The sequence below is a fragment of the Equus caballus genome, chromosome 18 (genome assembly GCF_041296265.1).
Source record: "Equus caballus isolate H_3958 breed thoroughbred chromosome 18, TB-T2T, whole genome shotgun sequence".
NCBI classification, from domain to species: Eukaryota; Metazoa; Chordata; class Mammalia; order Perissodactyla; family Equidae; genus Equus; species Equus caballus.
The window spans coordinates 51,961,789-51,981,314 of NC_091701.1; the positions used below are offsets into that span (position 1 = coordinate 51,961,789).

Here is a 19,526-nt window from a genome sequence, read left to right on the forward strand (position 1 = left end):
GTAATCCATTCCCTACCTTTAAATCTTTTTTTTCCGTAACTGTTTTGAAGTAGACATGCAGAATATGTGTTTTCATTTAAAAGTAATGCATTTTGTTAAAGATGATCACATCGGTACGTTTTAAAGTACTGTTGTCATTAATATGAACCATTGAATATTTCCCGTTTGTCTAAAGGATGGAAGGCTTAGTCACCTTGAAAAGATGCTTCCTTTTTTCGTCTTAAGCCTTCAAATACTCTAAGAAAAAAGGCAGTAAAGTATCAGTTAAATGTATTTATGGCTTTAAAAATATTGTAACAGCGTCTGAATCAAACTTTAGTAAAATCTCTTTGGGTTATATCTGAGAAGCTTTTATTGAAGACTTTGAACAAAATTGTGTTTTTGACAGTTTTAAATTATAGGCTAACTAGCCTGGGAAAAAAGGATAGTGTCTCTCTGTTCTTTCATAGGAAATGTTGAATCAGACCCCTACTGGGAAAAGAAATTTAATGCATATCTCACTATCTTACTGTCTATGAATATAATAGAAATGAATTCAAAATGCAGTTATATTTTTGCAAATGGGATGAGTCGATAGATGTAGCTCATATTTTTGAACACCTAGGGTTCAACAAATTCACTGGTGGTGCTCTTGCATTTTAACAGAATTTATTCTTCAGTAGAAGGGGGCAGAGAACACTGGATTCTTATTCAAGCATTCTATCGAGCTCTGCATTCATGGCTGTGTCTAAAGGGCATGTCAGCCTTTGATTCTCTCTGAGAGGTAATTATCCTTTTCCTGTCACGGAACAACAAATGATAGCTAACTACAGAGGCACATTTGCAGTAGTCACATTCATCAACTGCAGAAAAAAAAAATTCAATTTAATTGTGCAACACAGCTGCACATGGGCTTTTGAGCATTTCTGTTGTTCTCCCTGTCTCGCTATTCCTCCCTCCAGATCTATTTTTTAAACTTTTTTTCTGGTTATTTTTTCCCCCTTTTTGTCTCTTCTTCCATTTTTACTCTCTGTACTTTCTTGTTAAAGTAATTTTCCTTTGTGGCTCTCATTCTTTTTTCCCCATTGAAGGCTATGAATGTAGAAAATTATCACAATTACTCATATAATTGAGCCTCTTTGTAGCAAGTGCAACTCCAGTAGCCTTTCTCCATCATGAAAATGGTTTCATTATAGGGTTTTTCATATTCTCTGACACCATCTACACAGAGGAACAGGCGTGCAGATGAGATGTACTAGGAACAGGCTAGATCAGTAAGGTCACAGTAGGAATAATTAGCTCTGCTATGGAAAGAGCATCTAGGCCTTTTACTGCTACATAAATGTACTGTCCGTGGCTTTTAGTCACAAAAAAACTTACTAACAAATGGAGCTCCCGCCTACTACTTTGAAAAAAAGATTTGTATCAACACTACAATTTTCCATCATTAAGACTAATAACACAGAGCCTAGTATACATCAAGGGGAATAAAAAGAAAAATCTCACATTCAAGTGGCGGCTGGGTGCTGACCTTTGTTCCCTTTTTTTGTGTACGACTTAACTCTTTACAAAAAAGAGCCACACGCCACACCAACATGCAGGTGAACTCCAGCTAGTACTAGCAAAGCATAGCATTCAGTCGGAAAATCTGATAAATCTCCATGCAGGATAATGCATTTCATTACATATTCACTACATTAATTCTAGCTACATAAAAAAAAGAAGAAGAAGGAGAGTAGAATTGAAAGTGACATTGGATTTTAGCTATCTGGATGCAAAGGTCAGTTTTTGCAGAGCGTGGATTTGCATATACAAGCTCCTTTGAAAACCAGATCTGTCCCAACAACTGCACTTACAAAACTATGTGGAAAATAACAGACAATGAACTTTTTACTTTTACCCTAATACATTTCATTATTTAGATGGTTTATGTCTGCCACGGGGGAGGAAACTGGCCCCAATTGTAACGAATGTTTGTTCTGATGTGTTACGGCACTGTTCCTGGACATCTATTATTTCGCCTTTTCTTATTCAGGCAAAATCTCAAGGGAGTAAATAAACAATCTCCATCTTTAAGCTAAAAGTACTTGGAATCATTACAGACTGAAGGTTTACAAACATCTTTCAACTCAGTCTCGTTTATTTTAAGATATTCACCATCTTTTGCATAGCCTCCCTCTACTGATACACCATGGAAAGAACATTCAAGCATCTTTTATTAGCATTATGTTACCAAAAACCTAGTGATCTTTATAGGAAATCCTGAAATTCTCTGAAACCTAGAGGATAGGATGATATCTCTGAAGAAGTATTGGCTGAAATAGTTTAATGAAAAGAGTTCTCTAGGTGCCCTTTGCTTCATGAGGGATGGCTACTGATCTTCAGGTTACAGTGTTTTTGTACTCACTGTTCCTCCATTTGCTTTAAAATATATCTAAATCTGTATTTTTGTAATTATCTCTAGATGATGTTATCTGTACATATGAGAATATTGTGAATGTGTAGATTCATGCATCACAAATATGTGACAGTTCAATCAAAAATAATTTAAACTTATACTTGTAAATGTCATGATGAAAGTATCAATAAATGATTTTTAATGTTTGATTCATAAGTATATGTTTTGATATTAATTTAGAAGGATATAAAGCAGATTTTTAAAAATAATCTCTTTCTATTAGATTATGCACATTTAAACAATAAGTGGCTCAGGCAAAATAAGTCATTTTAATGTCATCTGTGATGGATTTTTCTTGACAGCTACTGTAAATTACAATTACACTGCTTCTCTCCGCACATGAAAGTAAGCATTGCAATAAATTATCTTTTATTTCAATCCATCATGTCTGCTTTTCAGAAACAGAAAACCTCAAATAAAAGTTTAGCACTATTGTAAGAAAAATACAGTAATTTGTGATCCAGTTTGAAACAAAAAAGTGAACCATTTTTGGAAAACTCTTGTTTGGAAACTCTTTTGGAACACAGTTGTTGGCTTTCAAAAATATTGCTAATTGTACTGCAACATTCCTTGTCAGTAGAGGAAATCCTTGGACTTGTACATTCCTTCATTCAAAGACTACTGCTTAAAATAAAAATCTGGAAAGATTAAAGTAAAATTTCTTAACTTAGAAAATCAGGTGCCATTTGAGATCCTTTTGTTGGAGATATGATCATTTAGAGATTAGTGCTGTTTATAGGGTTCGTGTAAAAATGATAGTAAAACTGTTTCCACGTGCATTTCTATTGCTTTAGTAGAAGAGTATGTACTTAAATGTAGTACTGCTTTGCCCTCTTGGGGAATGTATTCTTAGTCATAAAATGTAGTTGAAATGTATTAGGAATTTTAATTTATCTAGACAGTACTTCAGTTAAGGAAAACTGCCTCATGAAAGGAAATTAAACTGAAGAAAATTGTCATAAGATGAAATTCCTTCAGAGAGATTTCTCTTTCAACTATAAACTATAACTGAAACATGACCTGTAATAATACAATATAACTTAAAAGTAAGTTCATAAACTGCTTTTATACACCTTTTTCCTCCTCTCCTTTCCTGCCCCTCCCCAAATACTCCATATGAAAGGCTTCTAATCATAAACGTGCTCAGGCTCATGGGTAAGAGTCTTACTGTCTTAGAGGATTTTTAGTTAGAGAAAATCAGAACAGAAGAGCTAATACCAGGATAGTTCTTTTCAGTTGATTTCAGCAAAAAGAAGGCAGATTTCATCAGTAAAATATCCAGGGCAAGAAGATCCTTGTGCTCAGAAACAGATGGTGGCCCTGAGATGGCTGGTGTTGGGGAGCAATGCAGCAGTTCTTGGGCACCCCCACCTACCCAGCCGTTTCCATTTTTCCAAAACACCAGTCAAGAGAAGCACACAGGCTCCACCTTCCCATGCCACAGTCAAAGGTACCAGTACTTACTTTCATGTTAGAGTGGAATTTGCTGCTACAAGTCAGTTGGATTGTCTCAGTGAAGTTAGATTTAAACCCTAGAATCAGGTAAATAATCTTGTGCATCCCATGTATTCCAAAAATACATGGGAAGAGGCATGGCTTTAAATAGTAATTAAGAACGTTAAATGAGATTTTATCCAGTTTAGTCCCAGTAAGTATGTGTTAAAAAACTAACTACCAATCCAAAGGGAAAATACCCTGAAAAGCAGACAGAAGTGTATACTTAGCTCCTAGGAGTCCTTGGGTGCTCAACCAAGAAACTAAGGGAAGTCTGTCCTGTTCTTTTCCTCTTTCCACATGGTTGTGAAATCCTCTGACCTTTGCATCCATGACACATACATTCTATGATACTCCTACAACCAGAAGTTCCAGCAGGATCCCGGCCGTAAATAGTTGTAGGAGAATGCACTCAGATATCTTTAGCCACCTAGTAATTGCACAGCTTCTTTTACGAAGAAGAATGAGAGGTATGATGGGGGAGGGACCCTGAGGGTTTTTTCAGAGTGGGCTTTCTTCCTCTCTTCTCATCAGAAATTAAAACGAAGATTGCCATTGTAACACATTTAAGATGTAGCTGTGATGCCTGCCGATCAGAGCCTTAAAAAACCAAAACTTTTTTTTTTAAGAAAAGAAATTAGGAGAACAGTTTGTATTCAGTGCTCTCAGAATTGTTGAGGTTTGTTGAGACTGAAGTGACATAATTTACAGGTTTAGGTAGAACCTATTCTTGTAAAAAAAAATCTAGATTATTATATCTTATTTAATAATCTCTCTTCCACCCTCTATCCACTCTCTATCCTCAGTTTCTATTCAAAAATTGTGTAGTGCAAATAGAAACACCTTGGAAAAGTTGTTATACCTCCTGCCCAAAGTGCAAAGACACACAGAAATAACCATAACCATAAAGTACCATTTAAGAGATAAAAATGTTGACTTTTATCATTTTTGTCCTCAGCACATGCATATCTTACTTATTTCTGCACTATCACTTACGTGAATTAAATCTGAATGAGAGGCTGCCTATCTGCTGTATAAACTATATAAATATATATATAAAGTGACATCCTGGTTAAGTGAAGATATTTTACAGATCTAGAAATGAAGGTTAAAAATGTTTGAAGAAAAGTACATTGACATAAATGCTCATAAAGATGCTGGCTAAACACCCTTGAGTTCATGTTAAACTAAACCAAGGGTCTGTTGAAAACTAGTTTGAGATTTAAGAACTTTGGTTTTGTTAAGAACTTAAATAGTGATCCTGTAAATCCCAATAATTGTTATGATTAAGGTTAAGGCACTATGCCCTTCACCCACATGAAAATATAAATTGTTAATGGTATATGTGTTCTTGTCTTTCTGGTGCTCCCGGAAGTAAACACGTGCACCTGATTCCAAAAACAACTTCTTAACCTTGTAGGTGAAGATTTTAGGGTTGGAGTCATTGTTCCAGATTTCATTTACATACATGGAATAGATGGAACCCCCAAAATTTGCATGTAGAGATAACAACTGAAACATTAAGAATTGGGAATCACAATACTAGCTTCTCTTAAGCATCACCGTGATTAAAATTATGAATAATTTGATAAAATTATGAATTTTGTTAATGGTGTCGGTCTTGAGTGGAAATCCCAAATGATCACAAAGTTTTGGAGTGTTTCAAGAATATTGACAAAGCAGATTTGACCTTGTGAGTGTGCCTGTTTGTAAAATGTATAATGTTTTGAAATAGACTAGAATAAGAGAACTATAAAAGTAGGAAGTTACATTTCTAGATTGTAAATTTTTCTCTTTTTGGTTTCTAAATCAGTAGTAATTTGCACAGTGTTTTTGTGAAACCCCATGCAAACCAGGCAGGTTTTTATGATGTGCATTCTGTGCACATGTATCTTGGTTATATTGATCTCTATATCTGTGTGTCCACATTCATTTGTTGTGTAGAAGTGGCCTTCTTTACATGCTGTACTAAGGTAAATGAAGTAAATGACTGTGTTAGATATATACTTTTTTTTTTTTTCATTTATCCAGAGGGAATTGTTACAAGTAATGGAAAAAATTTAAATTATTCCAAAATAATGAAAACATATTGTTTTTATCTGACTCTAAACATAACTGATTTTTTTTTCTTTTCCAGCATATTTTACAGTGAATTTGTTTTATCTATGTATGTATTCAAAACTTACCTAATTTAATTGAATATTTTGTTTGGTTACCTTTAAAGCCGCATAACTCATCAGAATGGTTTACAAGTCTGTCCACATTTTGTGGGACATGGGATAGGATCTTACTTTCATGGACATCCAGAAATTTGGCATCATGGTAAGAAAGTTAATTTGAGAGCTGTTTATTGAATGGAATCAGGATAAGGCAGTTTTGTTCCTGAGGCTCTGCCTCTAACTTTGGTTCCACATTGTTATCCTTTTGTGTATATATATGTGTGTGTGTTGGCATGGGGGGGGTCTACTTAATCATAACCTGCACATTATTGTGTTACTGGATTAGAGCCTAGCAGTTTCAATCTCAAAATAAGGTTTACTTTGCTTTTTGTCTTCTCCCAAAGGGTGATAACTGGAAGGTATAGGGGATATTTGTCTAGAAAAAGTTACTGAAAACAAAATACCGCTGCATCAAGGTCCCAGCAGCATGCACACATCACTGTTGTCTGTTTGCCTTTTTCTGCCCGCTTCTCTAACCGCCGACTGTTGTGGTTAAACTTCATTACATCCTACACCGTGTTGACAGCTGATGTATTTAGCAGCGTGTACTCTTTAGTGATTTTTAGATTGTACCCACCCTTGTGTGCCTTCCCCAGAACCTCCTGTTTTTCACTGCCTGTGGGCACCCTACAGTGAGAGGCAAGTGTGGGCCAGAAGAGGTGGGGGAATTTGCGTAGGGTAGGAGGCAGTTCCATGGAGTGCCCCCAAAGAGGGGTGCACACCTGGATAGGGACTAAAGGAAAGTTGGTCCTGGGGCCTTGACCTGAGTGCTTGGGGTGGGAGCAGTTTCTGGAGGAACTACTGCCTGGAACCCATTCCCTGGAAGATCCCTGGAGACAGGGCAGGTCAGAACTCCCTTTGGGCCAAAGAGCCCCTCCTGAAGCAGCTCAGAAGGGTCCAGGCAGGGGCGTAGAAAGTGCCTCTCCGGCATATGCCCCACCCAGCACCAACACTTGGAGTTGTTGGAAGTCACCCTTGTCCTTGCCTCCTACTCCATCTGACACCCCAGGTGGCTGCCTTCCCTTTGCATCAGTTCCCCAAGATGTCTTTCTCTTTAGGGTGGAGTTGGGGGCAAGGCCCAGGACTCAGTGAAGCCAGGAGAGCTTGCAGCAAGTGGCCAGGGGACGGTGGAGGTGGGGAGCGAGACAGGTGTCTAAAACCCCCAGGCTGCCCCTGCTAGGCCTTGGTGCACCTTCCTCAGGGGCCTTGACCCCAAGCCCAGAAAATGCAAAGGCTGTGGCCCAGGAGCCCTGTGTTTAGCCCCTGGGTGCTAGCCACCACCCAGGAGTCTAGAAACCTCCATCCTTCCTTCCACCCTAAAAGAAATAAAATTAGCAAGTTTTTGGAGCAGCCCAACCCCTCTCATTGTGTTTCTCTCTGTCCTCTCCAATTCCCATTCCCACTCCCTTTCCCCCATGTGTTTTGTTTTGCAGCGAATGACAGCGATCTACTCATGGAGGAGGGAATGGCATTCACCATAGGTCAGTGCCCACCTCCTCTTCAGAGAGCAGTGGCTCCCAGGGCAGAAGCAACCACGCTGGCCTAGGCCAGGCAGTCCCGTGAAGGACTAATAAAGCCAATCAGTGTAATGAAATAATTCAGATGCATACTAAATCTGATTAAATAATATCCTTGAGCCCCATCTTCCTAAATCAGATACTTACTGACACATTTAGGAGACGGCAGCTGTCCAACCTCTAATTCTGTTACCAGCGTAATGTGGTGTTCGGTTTTTTTGTTTTTGTGGGTTTTTTTTTTTTCATTGACACCCAGTAACTAGAGACGATTATGTCCCTTGCTTCCTGACAGCAAGTGGCGTGTACTCTCTGGCGGCCCATTCCTGGCTGAACATGTGATTGGTGTCACCACCAAATTCCAATCACCTGAGACCCTGAAGGCATCATGTTTCTGACTGTGGGACTTAATGGAGAAGCAATTAGAGTGAAATAAGAAAATTGTTATTTGCTGATTAATGAACATTTAGAGCATGTTTTAAAAATTCAAATATTTTTAAAAACTGACTGGTATTTATAAGAGGGACTGGTGTTTGGGTGGTTATTATCCACGGGGTCCTAATTAAGGCTTGATTAAAATGCCCTTTTTTCTCTAAAAAATTATGAACTAGACAACTTCATACATTTTTGAATGCCGTAGCATTTCCTCTCCCTACTGTTTAGTTTGTAGTATACTATGTAAGCAACATCAATTATCAGCCCTTCGCGAGCTGACAACATGAACCCGTGGGGGGAGCACTTGGGAGGAGGGAGGAGAGCCTTATTCTCTTTTTTGATAATCAGCCTAAACAATGTTTGACAAGAAGCTGATTAGATGACTGTAGTAAATATTTTCCCTCTTACAGAGCCAATCATAACCGAGGGATCCCCTGAATTCAAGGTCCTGGAGGATGCGTGGACCGCGGTCTCTCTGGACAATCAAAGGTGCTTGCTTTCTGCCCGGTTGCGTTTAAATTGTGCGGGGAGGGAAGGTTGGTCCGACGGCGACGACGCTGGTGCTGGCGAGCTGCTGCTCCTGGCCCCGCCGGAGCTCGCGCGCGCCCTGACCGCTGCCCTGCGCGTTTCAGGTCCGCCCAGTTCGAGCACACAATTCTCATCACGTCGGGGGGCGCGCAGATCCTGACCCAACTGCCCCACGAGGCCTGAGGAGCGGCCCGGAGGTCGCAGAGGCCGGGCGCCTTTTTTCCTAAATTGCTGAAATCCAGCTGGAGAACTTTTAGAAGAAACAGGCGAACGGCAGGTCGCGCACTAACCTACCTAGCACCTAGTAGCGTCTCGGAAAAAGCCAGCGGGGATTGGGGGCATTTGGGGACTCAGATCCGAAACCCTGCCTTGGACCTGCGGCTTCGGAGAGACGCCTCCGGGCGCCTGGCTCGGCTTCCCAGCGCGGGAAATGCTTCTGGAGCGAAATGGGGACGCCCTCGTTTGGAAGACGAGGGGTTCCTAGAGATGAATGGTTTTCTTTCCCTTGTCTTGACTCTGCCCAAGTAAAAAGCTTTCACCTCTTAACCCCATTGTGTCTGCGCTCCTTGCGTCTCTGACAGTTACTAGGGGAGAAAGTAGGTGGTTAATTTTTTGAGTCTCTGAACTTTTCACACGCGCGCGCGCCAAGAAAAACTCGAGCCCAGCTGTTGAGCTGGGAATTTTTAAAGTCTCTTTTTTCCCCCTTGTGGATCCCACATTGGCCGGCCTCGAGGGCTCTCAAAGAGGCCGGCTGCCCCCAGCCCTTCCGGTTCTTTCCCCTGCATAGCTGCTCTGCGATGAAAAGATTAACTTGCGAATGGAGGAGTTGGTTACAAACATTTCTTTGCATGTGGACCCTGGGCCTGGCCCTTCTGCTGGGCTTGATCAATCCAAAAACGTTCCGGGTCTCCTGCGGCTCCTCCTCCTCCTCCAGAGGTTACTTTTAAGAACACCCCCCACCCCCACCCCCACCCCCACCCCCACCCCGCCGCCCCACGCTAGACCGTTTTTTTGCACTACGAGTTGGCGCCTCCGCCCCTTCCGCCCAGATGTGAACAGTCTCGGCCGATCTAGCCCTTAAACTGACCTCTCCCCATACTGGCCCTCTTCCGACCCGAGCTCACGCGCTGGAGACCCAGAGGATTCCACTATGAGGACATAGGGGAACTTTTGACAGCAAGGGCCTAATCAGCCGAGATTGGAGCGCGTTTAACTCTGGTGCGGTTCTGCCCACCCGCAGCTCAATCTGCTTCAGAAGCAAGAAATTCAAGGGCCCGCATTCTATTCCTGCCCAGAGTACCCTCCCTTCCCTTGCATGCTCCCTAGGACCTGTTCACACCTGGATCCAGGTGGGAGAGGGGTTGGGTCTCTAGCAGGCCACGTAGAAAGTAGTCTCTCTCCCGTCATGGTTTTTGGAATAAGTCCAGTGAGGGTGTCCGGGAGTCAATGGTTGTGCTGATTCCCGTTTCTACTAAAGCGGGTTTTGCAAAGTTGCCACCCACTAAATATAGCTTGGGATCTAGAGCGCCAAGGAAACATGGGCACCTGTAGCTGCCTTGACAGATGGCCTCTGTGATGGAGACCCAAGAGGCAGCTCGTCTTTGTGACACTCAGAGTGGAGGGGAAAGAGATGGGAAACTGAGGCCAATGAGCACGCCTGACGAACTGGCTAGTTCGAGCTTCTCCCTGAATTTGTCCTCCCTCCTGACCACCTCCCTTTCTCTGCGTCCAGGTATGTAGAATCCGGACAGAGGTGATTCCGATTCTAGTGGATCTGAGAGCTGGAGAGAACGAGGGAGGGGTTGAGATTTATAAGGTCTGTAGAAAAACTTCTGGGGTGCTCAAGGGTTGGCCACCCAAAGGCCTAAATACTGAGGCTGCTGCCCCGGAACAATCCGGATTATCTAGAGGGGAACAAGGGGAACAAGGCCCGGATGCCCTTAGGAGAGGTTTGCCGGAGAATGACTTCACTTCTCTCCTAGAGCAATCTCATTGCAACAGTTAGCCCCGTATCTTATCTACGGATCAGTTGACTCCGAGGTTCCCCAAGAATATTTTTATTAGGACCACCGGATCTTATCAACCACTAGGATAACATATTGATTGTGCAGCAATTATTCCGAGATGGAGGTATTTATGGGGCAGGTTTATAATCCCATTTGTGAAAGCAACTAACCTAAAGTTTAAACATCATACATATATATATGTATAGATACCAGCACCAGCCAATACTTAGCAGCTCCATAGAAAACAGACTTGAATTAGAACGAACTCCATTTAACACGCTTTGAAGTTAAGTTAGGAAGTAGATTTTAAAATACTTTGTCCACGCCCCCTACCCCTCACCGCCGGCTGAACTGGCCCCAAATCTCACCCAGGGCTGCCGGGATTCCAACCCACGCATGGCTACGGCTAACACCACCACGCGCCCCGTCTTGTGGTGTCTACAACAGGTTCTACTCGGAATCCGGACTCTCAGGATGAATGGGAGAGTTTTGTCTTCTCTCAAAGTTGGGACAGGCAAAGATCTAAGTAAGCCGGCATTTCGGAACAGGTGTCCCCAGTGGGTGGGAGGGATCCACTCTAGGTTCAGAGAGATACGATCGCACATTGAGAGCTAGTCAAGGCCGGGCGTCTCCGTGCCCGAGGGCACCGGCTCAGCCGCCCCTCCCCAGACGTGCTTCTCTGGAGCTAAGAAATAATTTCGGAGCGTATGTATTTCCTCGCCCACGTCTAATTCATTTCTAAAATAAGCAAGGTTCTGAAACCATTTCCCAAGGGGGCACGTGCACGTCCTTTGTTCCCCGGACCCAACTCCGTCCCCCGCGCTGCGAAAGGCTTGGATCCCCCCACCAGATGTGGACTGACGGAGGGTCCTGGAGACCATCGTGACTTGCGGCTGCCTCTCTCCCCTTCCCCCACCCTTCAGTTCCCTGGAATAAACTGGCCCTGGGCGGCCCAGCCGTCGGGTTTTCCTCCTGAGCACCGGGAGTCGCCAGCCCTGCTTCCCTCGGTCCCAACCCCGACCCCGCGCCAGCTGCCGCGATCACTTACGTGGGCAGGGCCCGCGAGGCGCGCGCAGGAGACCAGGGGCCCGGGCGGCATCCGTGCTGCTGTGCAGGGAGCACTGCACCGCACTCCAAACCCCAAAACAGGCGCTAGGAAGGAGCAATTAAAACCACAAGTGCAACAAGGAAATCAAGAGGAGTCCAGCGGCTCCGGGAGTTGTCTGGTGGCGGAGTCATTAGCTGGTTGTTGCTACAAAGCCTCACCGTGTGGTTCGGTGATTAAGGAAAAAAAAATCTTTTAAACGTTGGCAAACCCGTTATTGGTTTGGAGGATTGGGTTTTGCTGCTTCTTTTTTTTTTTTTGCTTTTGTTTTTCTTTTTGCTCCAACCACGCTGCCTGAAATGTTTCTACCCCCAACGTCGTGCCCTTAAACCAAAGGAGAGGAATTCCGTGGGCAGCAGCTGCTGCTACAGAAGTTAAAAAAGAGAGAAGCCCCTTCCACTAATATCTGTAACGACAGTACCGATGTAATTTGTTTTGAATGTTCGTTTTTATTGGTGTTCCCTCTGCCAAAATGTGCTTGATTACAGAGGTTTGTCCTGTGATCATTGCGCACTCCAGACAGGGGAAGGTGCATCGACGAAGGTTCAGCTCAGGCCAGATCAAATCCAGGGCTGTTTAACGCTGAAAGGCTGCATGTTGCTATTAGTGTTAAATATATGGCTAATTATGCGTATGAAAATTAAACATCAGTGTTATGCTAATGGGGCGCCTTCAGCTGCGGATCCGAGCACTTGAGACTACCATTTAATCAAATGAATCAGTAACTAATACATCTGCACGTGTGAACTTTCACAAGATCATTTCCCCGTTCCCGTCACACCGCTAAATTATGAAAGAAATAATTATCAACACTTCCTAATTACCTAACAAAGTAATTTGGGATTCGCCGTGGGGCTGGCAGGACCGGGAACCGACAGCCCCTCGCAGCCAGCGTGGTGCGCCACGCCTCGCGGAGGTGGCTGTGTGGTGGTGGCGGCGGGGGGCTTTTGTACGCTTTTCTGTACCTAGATCCCCAGAAGACAGAAGGCGCCGTGGCGGCTTTTGCCTCCACCAGTCCTGCCCCCAGGCTCAGTGGCACCTGCTTTGACCATTGGAGATGAGGAGGATCCTGGGCGACAATGAGAGACACGTCTACACACGGATATGCGAGCCTATCACTGGCCTTGTTTTGCCGCGGGTTTCGGTGCCCCCCAGGACTCCTAAACCCCGGGTACTCTCGCCAGACCCCAGGAGGCCAGAAAATGACCACTTGGCGTCCTCGCCTCAAGCAGAACTGAGCCCGCCGGCTCCTCGGCCCCACGCTGCGCCGCGCCCTTGGGGCGAGTGAACCCCGGGCGCTCGGCGCAGAGGGAGTGGAGAGGGGAGGGGGAGGAGAAAGGTTGGGAGGGAAAGAGGGGGTGTGTTGGGGGGAGGGGGCGGTGCGGCCGCCTTTCCTGGGAGGAGAAGCGCGGGTTCCTGGCTCTCCGCGCTCACTGCTTTAATCAGACCAGTGCAGCCTCGAGCTGGAGTGGCCAGCTGGGCCTGGAGCAATGCGAGCGGGCCCCAGGGAGCGGCGTCGGCGGCGCGGCGGCCGAGTGAGTGAGTTCGCCCGGAGGGCCCCAAACCCGACCCCAGGGATGCGGAAGAGCGGACCCAGGCCAGGGAGGCGCCGCCAAGAGAGCGCTGGGCCAGGCACCAGACGCTCGGGAGGACTGCGCTCTGTTGCCCGCCTCCGGCGCCCCCCCGTGCGCGACTCCGCGCTGGGGAGGCCGCGGCCAGGCTTCAGAGCCGCCCCAGTTCGCGCCAGACCCGGCGGCGGCGGCTAGGAGAAGCGGTGCCCGGGTCCCGGGTGTTGGGGGCAGGCGGAGGGTGGGGGTGGTAGAGGGGAGGGCGGCGGTGCCGAGACGCTGGTTGGTTTCTGGGAAGTAGGCGCGCCGGGGAGGCGGGAGGCTGCAGAATCGCGAGCCGCGGAGGTCCCGGCGCGGGCGCCGCAGCCCATTGTGCGCCCCACACGGCGCGCTCTGTTGCAGAGGAGCCCCGGCCGGGAAGCGTGGACGCGTCTCTCCCGAGGCCGGGCCGCCTCGCCCGCTCTAGTCCAGCGGAGCCGGAGCCCCTCGGACCAATCCCCGATGATTATGCAAGACAGCGGACCAATCAGCTCCGCCAGCTCATGAATATTTATGACCTTGGCTGAGTCAAAGCTTTGAAGCGAGTTTGGGGAGCTCCGCAGCATCATGCTTAGACTTTTCAAAGAGACAAACTCCATTTTCTTATGAATGGAAAGTGAAAACCCCTGTTCCGCTTAAATTGGGTTCCTTCCTGTCCTGAGAAACATAGAGACCCCCAAAAGGGAAGCAGAGGAGAGAGAGACCCACACCCAGACCCCGCGAGAAGAGATGACCATGACCACCATGCCAGAAAGTCTCAACAGCCCCGTGTCGGGCAAGGCGGTGTTTATGGAGTTTGGGCCGCCCAACCAGCAAATGTCTCCTTCTCCCATGTCCCACGGGCACTACTCCATGCACTGTTTACACTCGGCGGGCCATTCGCAGCCCGACGGCGCCTACAGCTCGGCCTCGTCTTTCTCCCGACCGCTGGGCTACCCCTACGTCAACTCGGTCAGCAGCCACGCGTCCAGCCCCTACATCAGTTCGGTGCAGTCCTACCCGGGCAGCGCCAGCCTCGCCCAGAGCCGCCTGGAGGACCCAGGTACGTGCGCCTGCCGGGGGAAGGGAGAGGAAGAGGTACAGGGGAGAGAGGGAGGGGGAGAGAGAGAAAGGAGGGAGAGGAGGGGAGAGAGTTAGGGTGGGGGTGGGGAGGGCTCCGGAGCCGTGGAGGTTTCGGGTATCCGTCTGTGGATCCTTGTCATAACGAAGAAATTTTTTTAAAAATCCATCCAACTTGCGGCTATTCAGCAAAGAATAAATCCGAGTGAGTCCCCTGGCACTGGCTGGGCCTCTGGGCGGCTCAGTGCGCAGAGCACACAATGCCCCGCTGGAAAACAGAAACCCACATGTGCACGTATTAGTCTCGGTAATTATTTATTGCGTAGCGCTATAAACAATGTATGCAATTAAGGGTAATTAAACCTCAACTACCGCCTGCAAAAATAGCAAACTTTCCCTGCAAAGGCAGGAGCTGCGCTCCTGGGAACTGCCCCAGGGCGCTTAGAGCGGCCTGGGTCGGGCCCTCGGACTCTGCGGGACCCTTTCCTGGCTTTCGGAGTTTCTTGAGCGTTCTCTCTCCGGGTCCTGCCTCCGCCACCCCTCGGTAGCTACTCGCCCACAGCCACCCCCCCCCCCGCCCCCGCCCCCGTCATGAACAACTGTCCCTCGCATTAACAACGGCCCCGCTTCTGCTGTCCCTCCAGGGGCTGACTCCGAGAAGAGCACGGTGGTGGAAGGCGGTGAAGTACGTTTCAATGGGAAGGGGAAAAAGATCCGCAAACCCAGGACGATTTATTCCAGTTTGCAGTTGCAGGCTTTGAACCGGAGGTTCCAGCAAACTCAGTACCTAGCTCTGCCCGAGAGGGCGGAGCTCGCGGCCTCCTTGGGACTCACGCAGACGCAGGTACCTCGCGGCTGCCCCTCGGTCATGCAGGCGTCCCGCCGCCGGCCTGCGCCCGGAGCTTCATTTCTTGCTCTGGCCTCAGGGTCGGGGAGTGCGTGCGTGTGTGCGTGCGTGCATGCATGTGTGTCCGCCACCCCTGGCTCTCCCAGCGCCCCTCTTTCCTCCCTCGTTCTCTCTGCCCTGGCTCTGTCGCTGCGCTCTGTACTCCGCGCTGCCTCCCGGTCCTTCGTCCCTGGACAATCTGATTAGGGCGCAGGAAGGATTTCCCTAGACGTTTTGTTTGGGGACTCTGAGGTCACACGTGCCCGAACAACTGGAACAATAGACTCGGGGCTTAATCCCTTCTTTGCCTTAAAAATGTGTGACTAATCACTCAGGGCCTGGGCCCGAGCCTCCGTCTCCCTCCTCCTCCCCCACCTCCTCCTCACCAGGTTGGGCTGGGGGTGGTCCCGGAATATCCTCTCCTCCGCTCTCTAACCTCCCAAGTCCCATACCCTGGAGGCGAAACGGGACCTTCCTTCCCCGATTTCTCTAAGACTCCGGGGAGCCCACGGGCGTTCTGATCACGACTGGCGCGCGTTTCCAACATTCTGGCCAGGATTTGGAGCAGAGCTGGAAAGAGCAAACAGACGCTAAGGAAAAGTTGATTTAAGTTCATATGAAACGTTTAACAAAAACCCCGGGGCCTCCTCAGTCAGCCCCCAACTCACTCAAGGACAGAAAGGATGGCGCAAGGAGAAGGAGGGTCGCATTGCGAATAAATTTCCTCCACTCCATTCTTTTATTGATGTTCATATTGGAATTGAAGGCTTGATGTTGTGTAGGCGCTGCGTCTTCCCCAGACAATTGCCAGGGTCGGGCTGAGTCCCTGGCAGGTGAAGGCTTGGATCCCCGCTCGCCCCTCACCATCACACCCCCTGGCTCTGTAAGAGCTGCCCCTGCAGGCCACGGGCTGAGGCCGGTATTGGGGCCTCCAAGCGTTTGGTTCTTGCGGGGGCGGGGGGAACTCTGCTCCTCCAGCCAGTCTCGCCGGCAGCGAGGAGAGGGGGAGAATCCTCTCTCCGCTGTCCCATGGTCTCCGTATCTCCCCACCACCGCGGTAGGCACAACGTACCTAGCCCAAGTCACGTTGTTATCCGCTCTTACAGGTCAAGATCTGGTTCCAGAACAAACGCTCCAAGTTCAAGAAGCTGATGAAGCAGGGCGGGGCGGCTCTGGAGGGTAGCGCGCTGGCCAACGGCCGGGCGCTGTCTGCCGGCTCCCCGCCGGTGCCGCCTGGCTGGAACCCCAACTCCTCATCCGGGAAGGGCTCGGGCGGCAGCGCGGGCTCCTACATCCCCAGCTACACGTCGTGGTACCCCTCGGCGCACCAAGAAGCTATGCAGCAACCCCAGCTCATGTGAGGTTGCCCGCCCGCCTCTGCCCGCCTCCTTCCCGTTTCCCGGTCCGGGCCACTCCCGCCTCCCGGTCCATCCACCCCGTCCGCGTGCCCTGGGCCCGGAGAAGGGCCCAGAGGGAAAGAAGAAGGAACAGGAAAGGCAGGACGCACGCTGCCTCCTCAGAGTCCCGCGCGGTCTGGACCGGCGACTTCCCTGGAGCCCACACCCTCGCCCGAACCCCGGCCCGGGCGGCGCGGTGACCGCAGAGAGCGCCCTCGGAGCGCAGGCACAGCCGCCCGAGACAAGCCGGAGCAGCAAGGCGAGCCCGCTGGACCCGACCCACCAACCCTCAGCTGTGTGGGACTATCAGGAAAAAGCACCAATGTAGAAAAAGCAAAAGCTCTTTTTTGTCCTGTCCGTCTCTTGTCTCCTTTCGCTCTGTATCTGTGCGATGACGAAGTCAAGGTCCTCGTCTGTCCGCTGTCGTCATTCTGCGGCCTCTGAAAAAAGTCACCAGGTCAGAGGAGACGCGGTCCGCCGGGCCGCCCAGTTCTGGATACTGGGACGTCGTGTCCTCTCGGACCTTTTCCTGGGGCTAACCATCTGTGTAGCTCCTTCTGGAATTGGGGGGAGCTGGAGGGAGGGGATTTTATTTATTGAGAAATGAACTTCTCCTGAGGCTGAATGTTGGCCAATTCACCGTTCTGTGGGGCGCGAGGAGCGCACGGTCCAAACGTACCGATTGCTTTAAACGCGCCCGGAAAAACGAATAAGGAGGGCCTGGTGACTTTTAACTTACACAGTAACTTTTGTACTCGGCTGGTATGGAGAGGTTGGAGTCGAATGATTTGCATTTTTTTACATGTCCCGTATTATTTTAAAAAGAAAGACATGAAGCCAATACGATTTTCTCATCTCGGGAAGAACGCCTTGGTCGCTTTGCCTGGACGAGAAGGAAAATGCAATTCCCTCACTTGGGGAGAAAGAGAGAGGACCGGCGGGCAGCGGAGAGGAAACAGGCAGGGCGGGCGTTACTGCTCTAATGCCAGTGGGCTTTAAAGTAAGACAAAAGCAGCTTTACAACAATCCCCAGGGGCTCGACCACAGAATAATGCCAGTTGCCACGCTAAGCGCACAGTCTCCAGTGCAGGATCTAATCGCTGTACATATTATTATTGTTATTAATTATTATTGTTATTATTGTTCCGTAAACATGTTGCACAAGCTTAGCTTTTTTCCGTTCCGTTGTGTGTGGCTGTAAAACCTGAGGCTTTGTGAAATGAGAATCTTGACATTTGACTTGTGAAATTTGGAAAATGTGATCAATTGAAATCAACCGTGTTTTGTGTTCTCTATGTCAAAGTTTAGTTTTATATTGAGAATGTTAACTTATTGCTTTGTATCTTGGAAAAAAAAGACCTTTGTAAATAAGTTATAAAGTTTCTTTGAGACAGTAAAATTATGGTTTTGAGAAAGAGCTGCTGTCTGGTGTGCTGTGTGAGAGGGTGCTGGTGGCCAGGCTGGGCCCCCACCTCTGGGGACAGATAATGAAGGCACAAGACTCCTGGCTCCAGACCAGGATAAGGCACCGAGGCCTGCAAGGCTTCCTGACCCCCAAGGGGTCTGATCCCTAACTGGGTTAGAAGGCTGGTGGCAAGGGTCCCTGGGAAAGGGGATGAGGAACAGGTGTGGCCTGGCAGAACCAGGGCTCAGGAACCAAAGGGGATATGAAGGCCAGCTGAGAGGAGATGAAAGCAGAGCTCAAAGGCAGCTGGCCTGTGAGATAGAGGGCCCCCGTGCCCGACCACCTCACGGGAGGCCTGGAAGCCCTGAAGCAGAGATACCCGGCTTTGCCCCTCGCCTCCGCCAGGATCTGGCCTCCTGGTTTCTGCTTGCCCGGAGGGCGAGCGATCCTGACGCGGAAAACACCCAGCCAGACGCCGGAAAGGGGCCGGAAGGACACGTCTATCAGGCTATCCCCCAATCAATCAGTGAGCTCCGGGGGACAGTTCCAAGGCGCCACCCGGGCTTCTCCACAGCCACTCTCACCCACCCAGACCCATCCGCAACCAGAGGCCCATTCCCGCCTAAGGATCCCGGGCTTCTTTTTTTTTTTTTTGAGAAATAGAGGTGCCAAGGGAAAGACAGGTGGTTCCGCTGACTCGTTGGTACCAAAGAGCGGACCAAGTCAAGCACCCAACCGCAGCCCGTCCCCCCCTTCGTCCTGGTCTCAAGCCCAGGCCTTTAAGGGGGCACCTCCAGTGGAACTGCTCTGCTGAGCTCGCTCCGGAAGAACGTGGGCTCTAAGTAGCTAGAACCAGCCTGGGTCCCTCCTCCGCCTAGCGGCCCTGAGCCTCTGCCCAGCCTTAACCCCAGACCCCGCAGCGAGCTGAGGAAGCTCCGGAAAGCTGCTGGCCCCAACGGGCTGCTTCCAGCGATTCCGGGCTTTGGGGGGCCTTTCGCAGCGCGCAGAGGGGAGCAGAGAGGGGAAGGCAGTGATCTGTGTTGTGACAAGAACCCATTTTTCAATTGGTGCTGGTGAAAGATCAGATGTGCCTGGCTCTTCCGACGCCCTTTGGGAAGGGGAGGGGAAGAGGCGGAGGGGGGCGATGAAGGGAGCTGAGGAGGTGGTAGTGAGGGATGGAGCCGGGGACCTCGAGGTCCCTCTGGGCCTAGGATTGGGGCTTTTCTTCTCCCGCAGGCCCCCAGAACCTGGAGAGGTAATGCGGGAGATGGGACCTCGGAGACCAGGACGCGGCAGGGGACCCGCCTGGATGCTGAGAAAGGGAACTGATTTCCCAGGCTGGGCTCCTGCGCACGGGCAGGGACTTCCCTGGATTTGGTTTCCCCTGCGAGATGTGACTTTGCTAGCGGCGAGGTTTTGGCGGATTTCTCTCAG

The 19,526-nt window shown here is 48.9% G+C and overlaps 2 protein-coding genes and 1 long non-coding RNA gene across 9 annotated transcripts in view; 2 read left to right on the forward strand and 1 right to left on the reverse strand.

Annotated features, from left to right (window-relative positions):
* METAP1D (methionyl aminopeptidase type 1D, mitochondrial) overlaps positions 1-9,173 on the forward strand; it is a 71,263-nt gene extending 62,090 nt beyond the window's left edge. For 2 of the 5 annotated variants that reach the window (XM_001917058.6, XM_023621992.2), the window contains 4 exons: positions 6,156-6,253; positions 7,584-7,631; positions 8,510-8,588; positions 8,732-9,173. In XM_001917058.6, coding sequence (XP_001917093.2) covers positions 6,156-6,253; positions 7,584-7,631; positions 8,510-8,588; positions 8,732-8,810 — 304 coding nt within the window. In that variant the 3' untranslated portion in view covers positions 8,811-9,173. Of the gene's footprint in view, positions 1-645; positions 2,594-6,155; positions 6,254-7,583; positions 7,632-8,509; positions 8,589-8,731 lie in introns of those variants that run through there. The other 3 variants (XM_023621991.2, XM_070241242.1, XM_023621994.2) reach the window with 3 other exon arrangements.
* The window catches only part of LOC138918666 (uncharacterized), a 28,131-nt gene that overhangs the window by 6,157 nt on the left and 2,448 nt on the right, over positions 1-19,526 (reverse strand). The window lies entirely within an intron of this gene.
* Positions 13,111-18,102, forward strand: DLX1 (distal-less homeobox 1). 3 transcript variants are annotated; one of them, XM_001498944.6, is made up of 4 exons: positions 13,111-13,273; positions 13,709-14,387; positions 15,049-15,248; positions 16,397-18,102. In XM_001498944.6, exons 2-4 carry the CDS (start codon positions 14,075-14,077, stop codon positions 16,649-16,651), a joined length of 768 nt encoding a protein of 255 aa, XP_001498994.1. In that variant the 5' UTR covers positions 13,111-13,273; positions 13,709-14,074; the 3' UTR covers positions 16,652-18,102. The 3 variants fall into 3 exon arrangements, with proteins under 3 accessions (XP_001498994.1, XP_070097344.1, XP_003363331.1); XM_070241243.1 differs by having other exon boundaries at positions 13,147-13,277; XM_003363283.5 differs by lacking the exons at positions 13,111-13,273; positions 15,049-15,248 and having other exon boundaries at positions 13,931-14,387; positions 16,397-16,608.

Coding starts and splice junctions, on each gene's coding strand:
- DLX1 (XM_001498944.6), top strand. CDS start 14,075: ATGACCATGACCACCATGCCAGAAAGTCTCAACAGCCCCGTGTCGGGC. Junction 14,388..15,048: donor GAGCCGCCTGGAGGACCCAG/GTACGTGCGCCT, acceptor CTGTCCCTCCAG/GGGCTGACTCCGAGAAGAGC. Junction 15,249..16,396: donor TGGGACTCACGCAGACGCAG/GTACCTCGCGGC, acceptor CCGCTCTTACAG/GTCAAGATCTGGTTCCAGAA.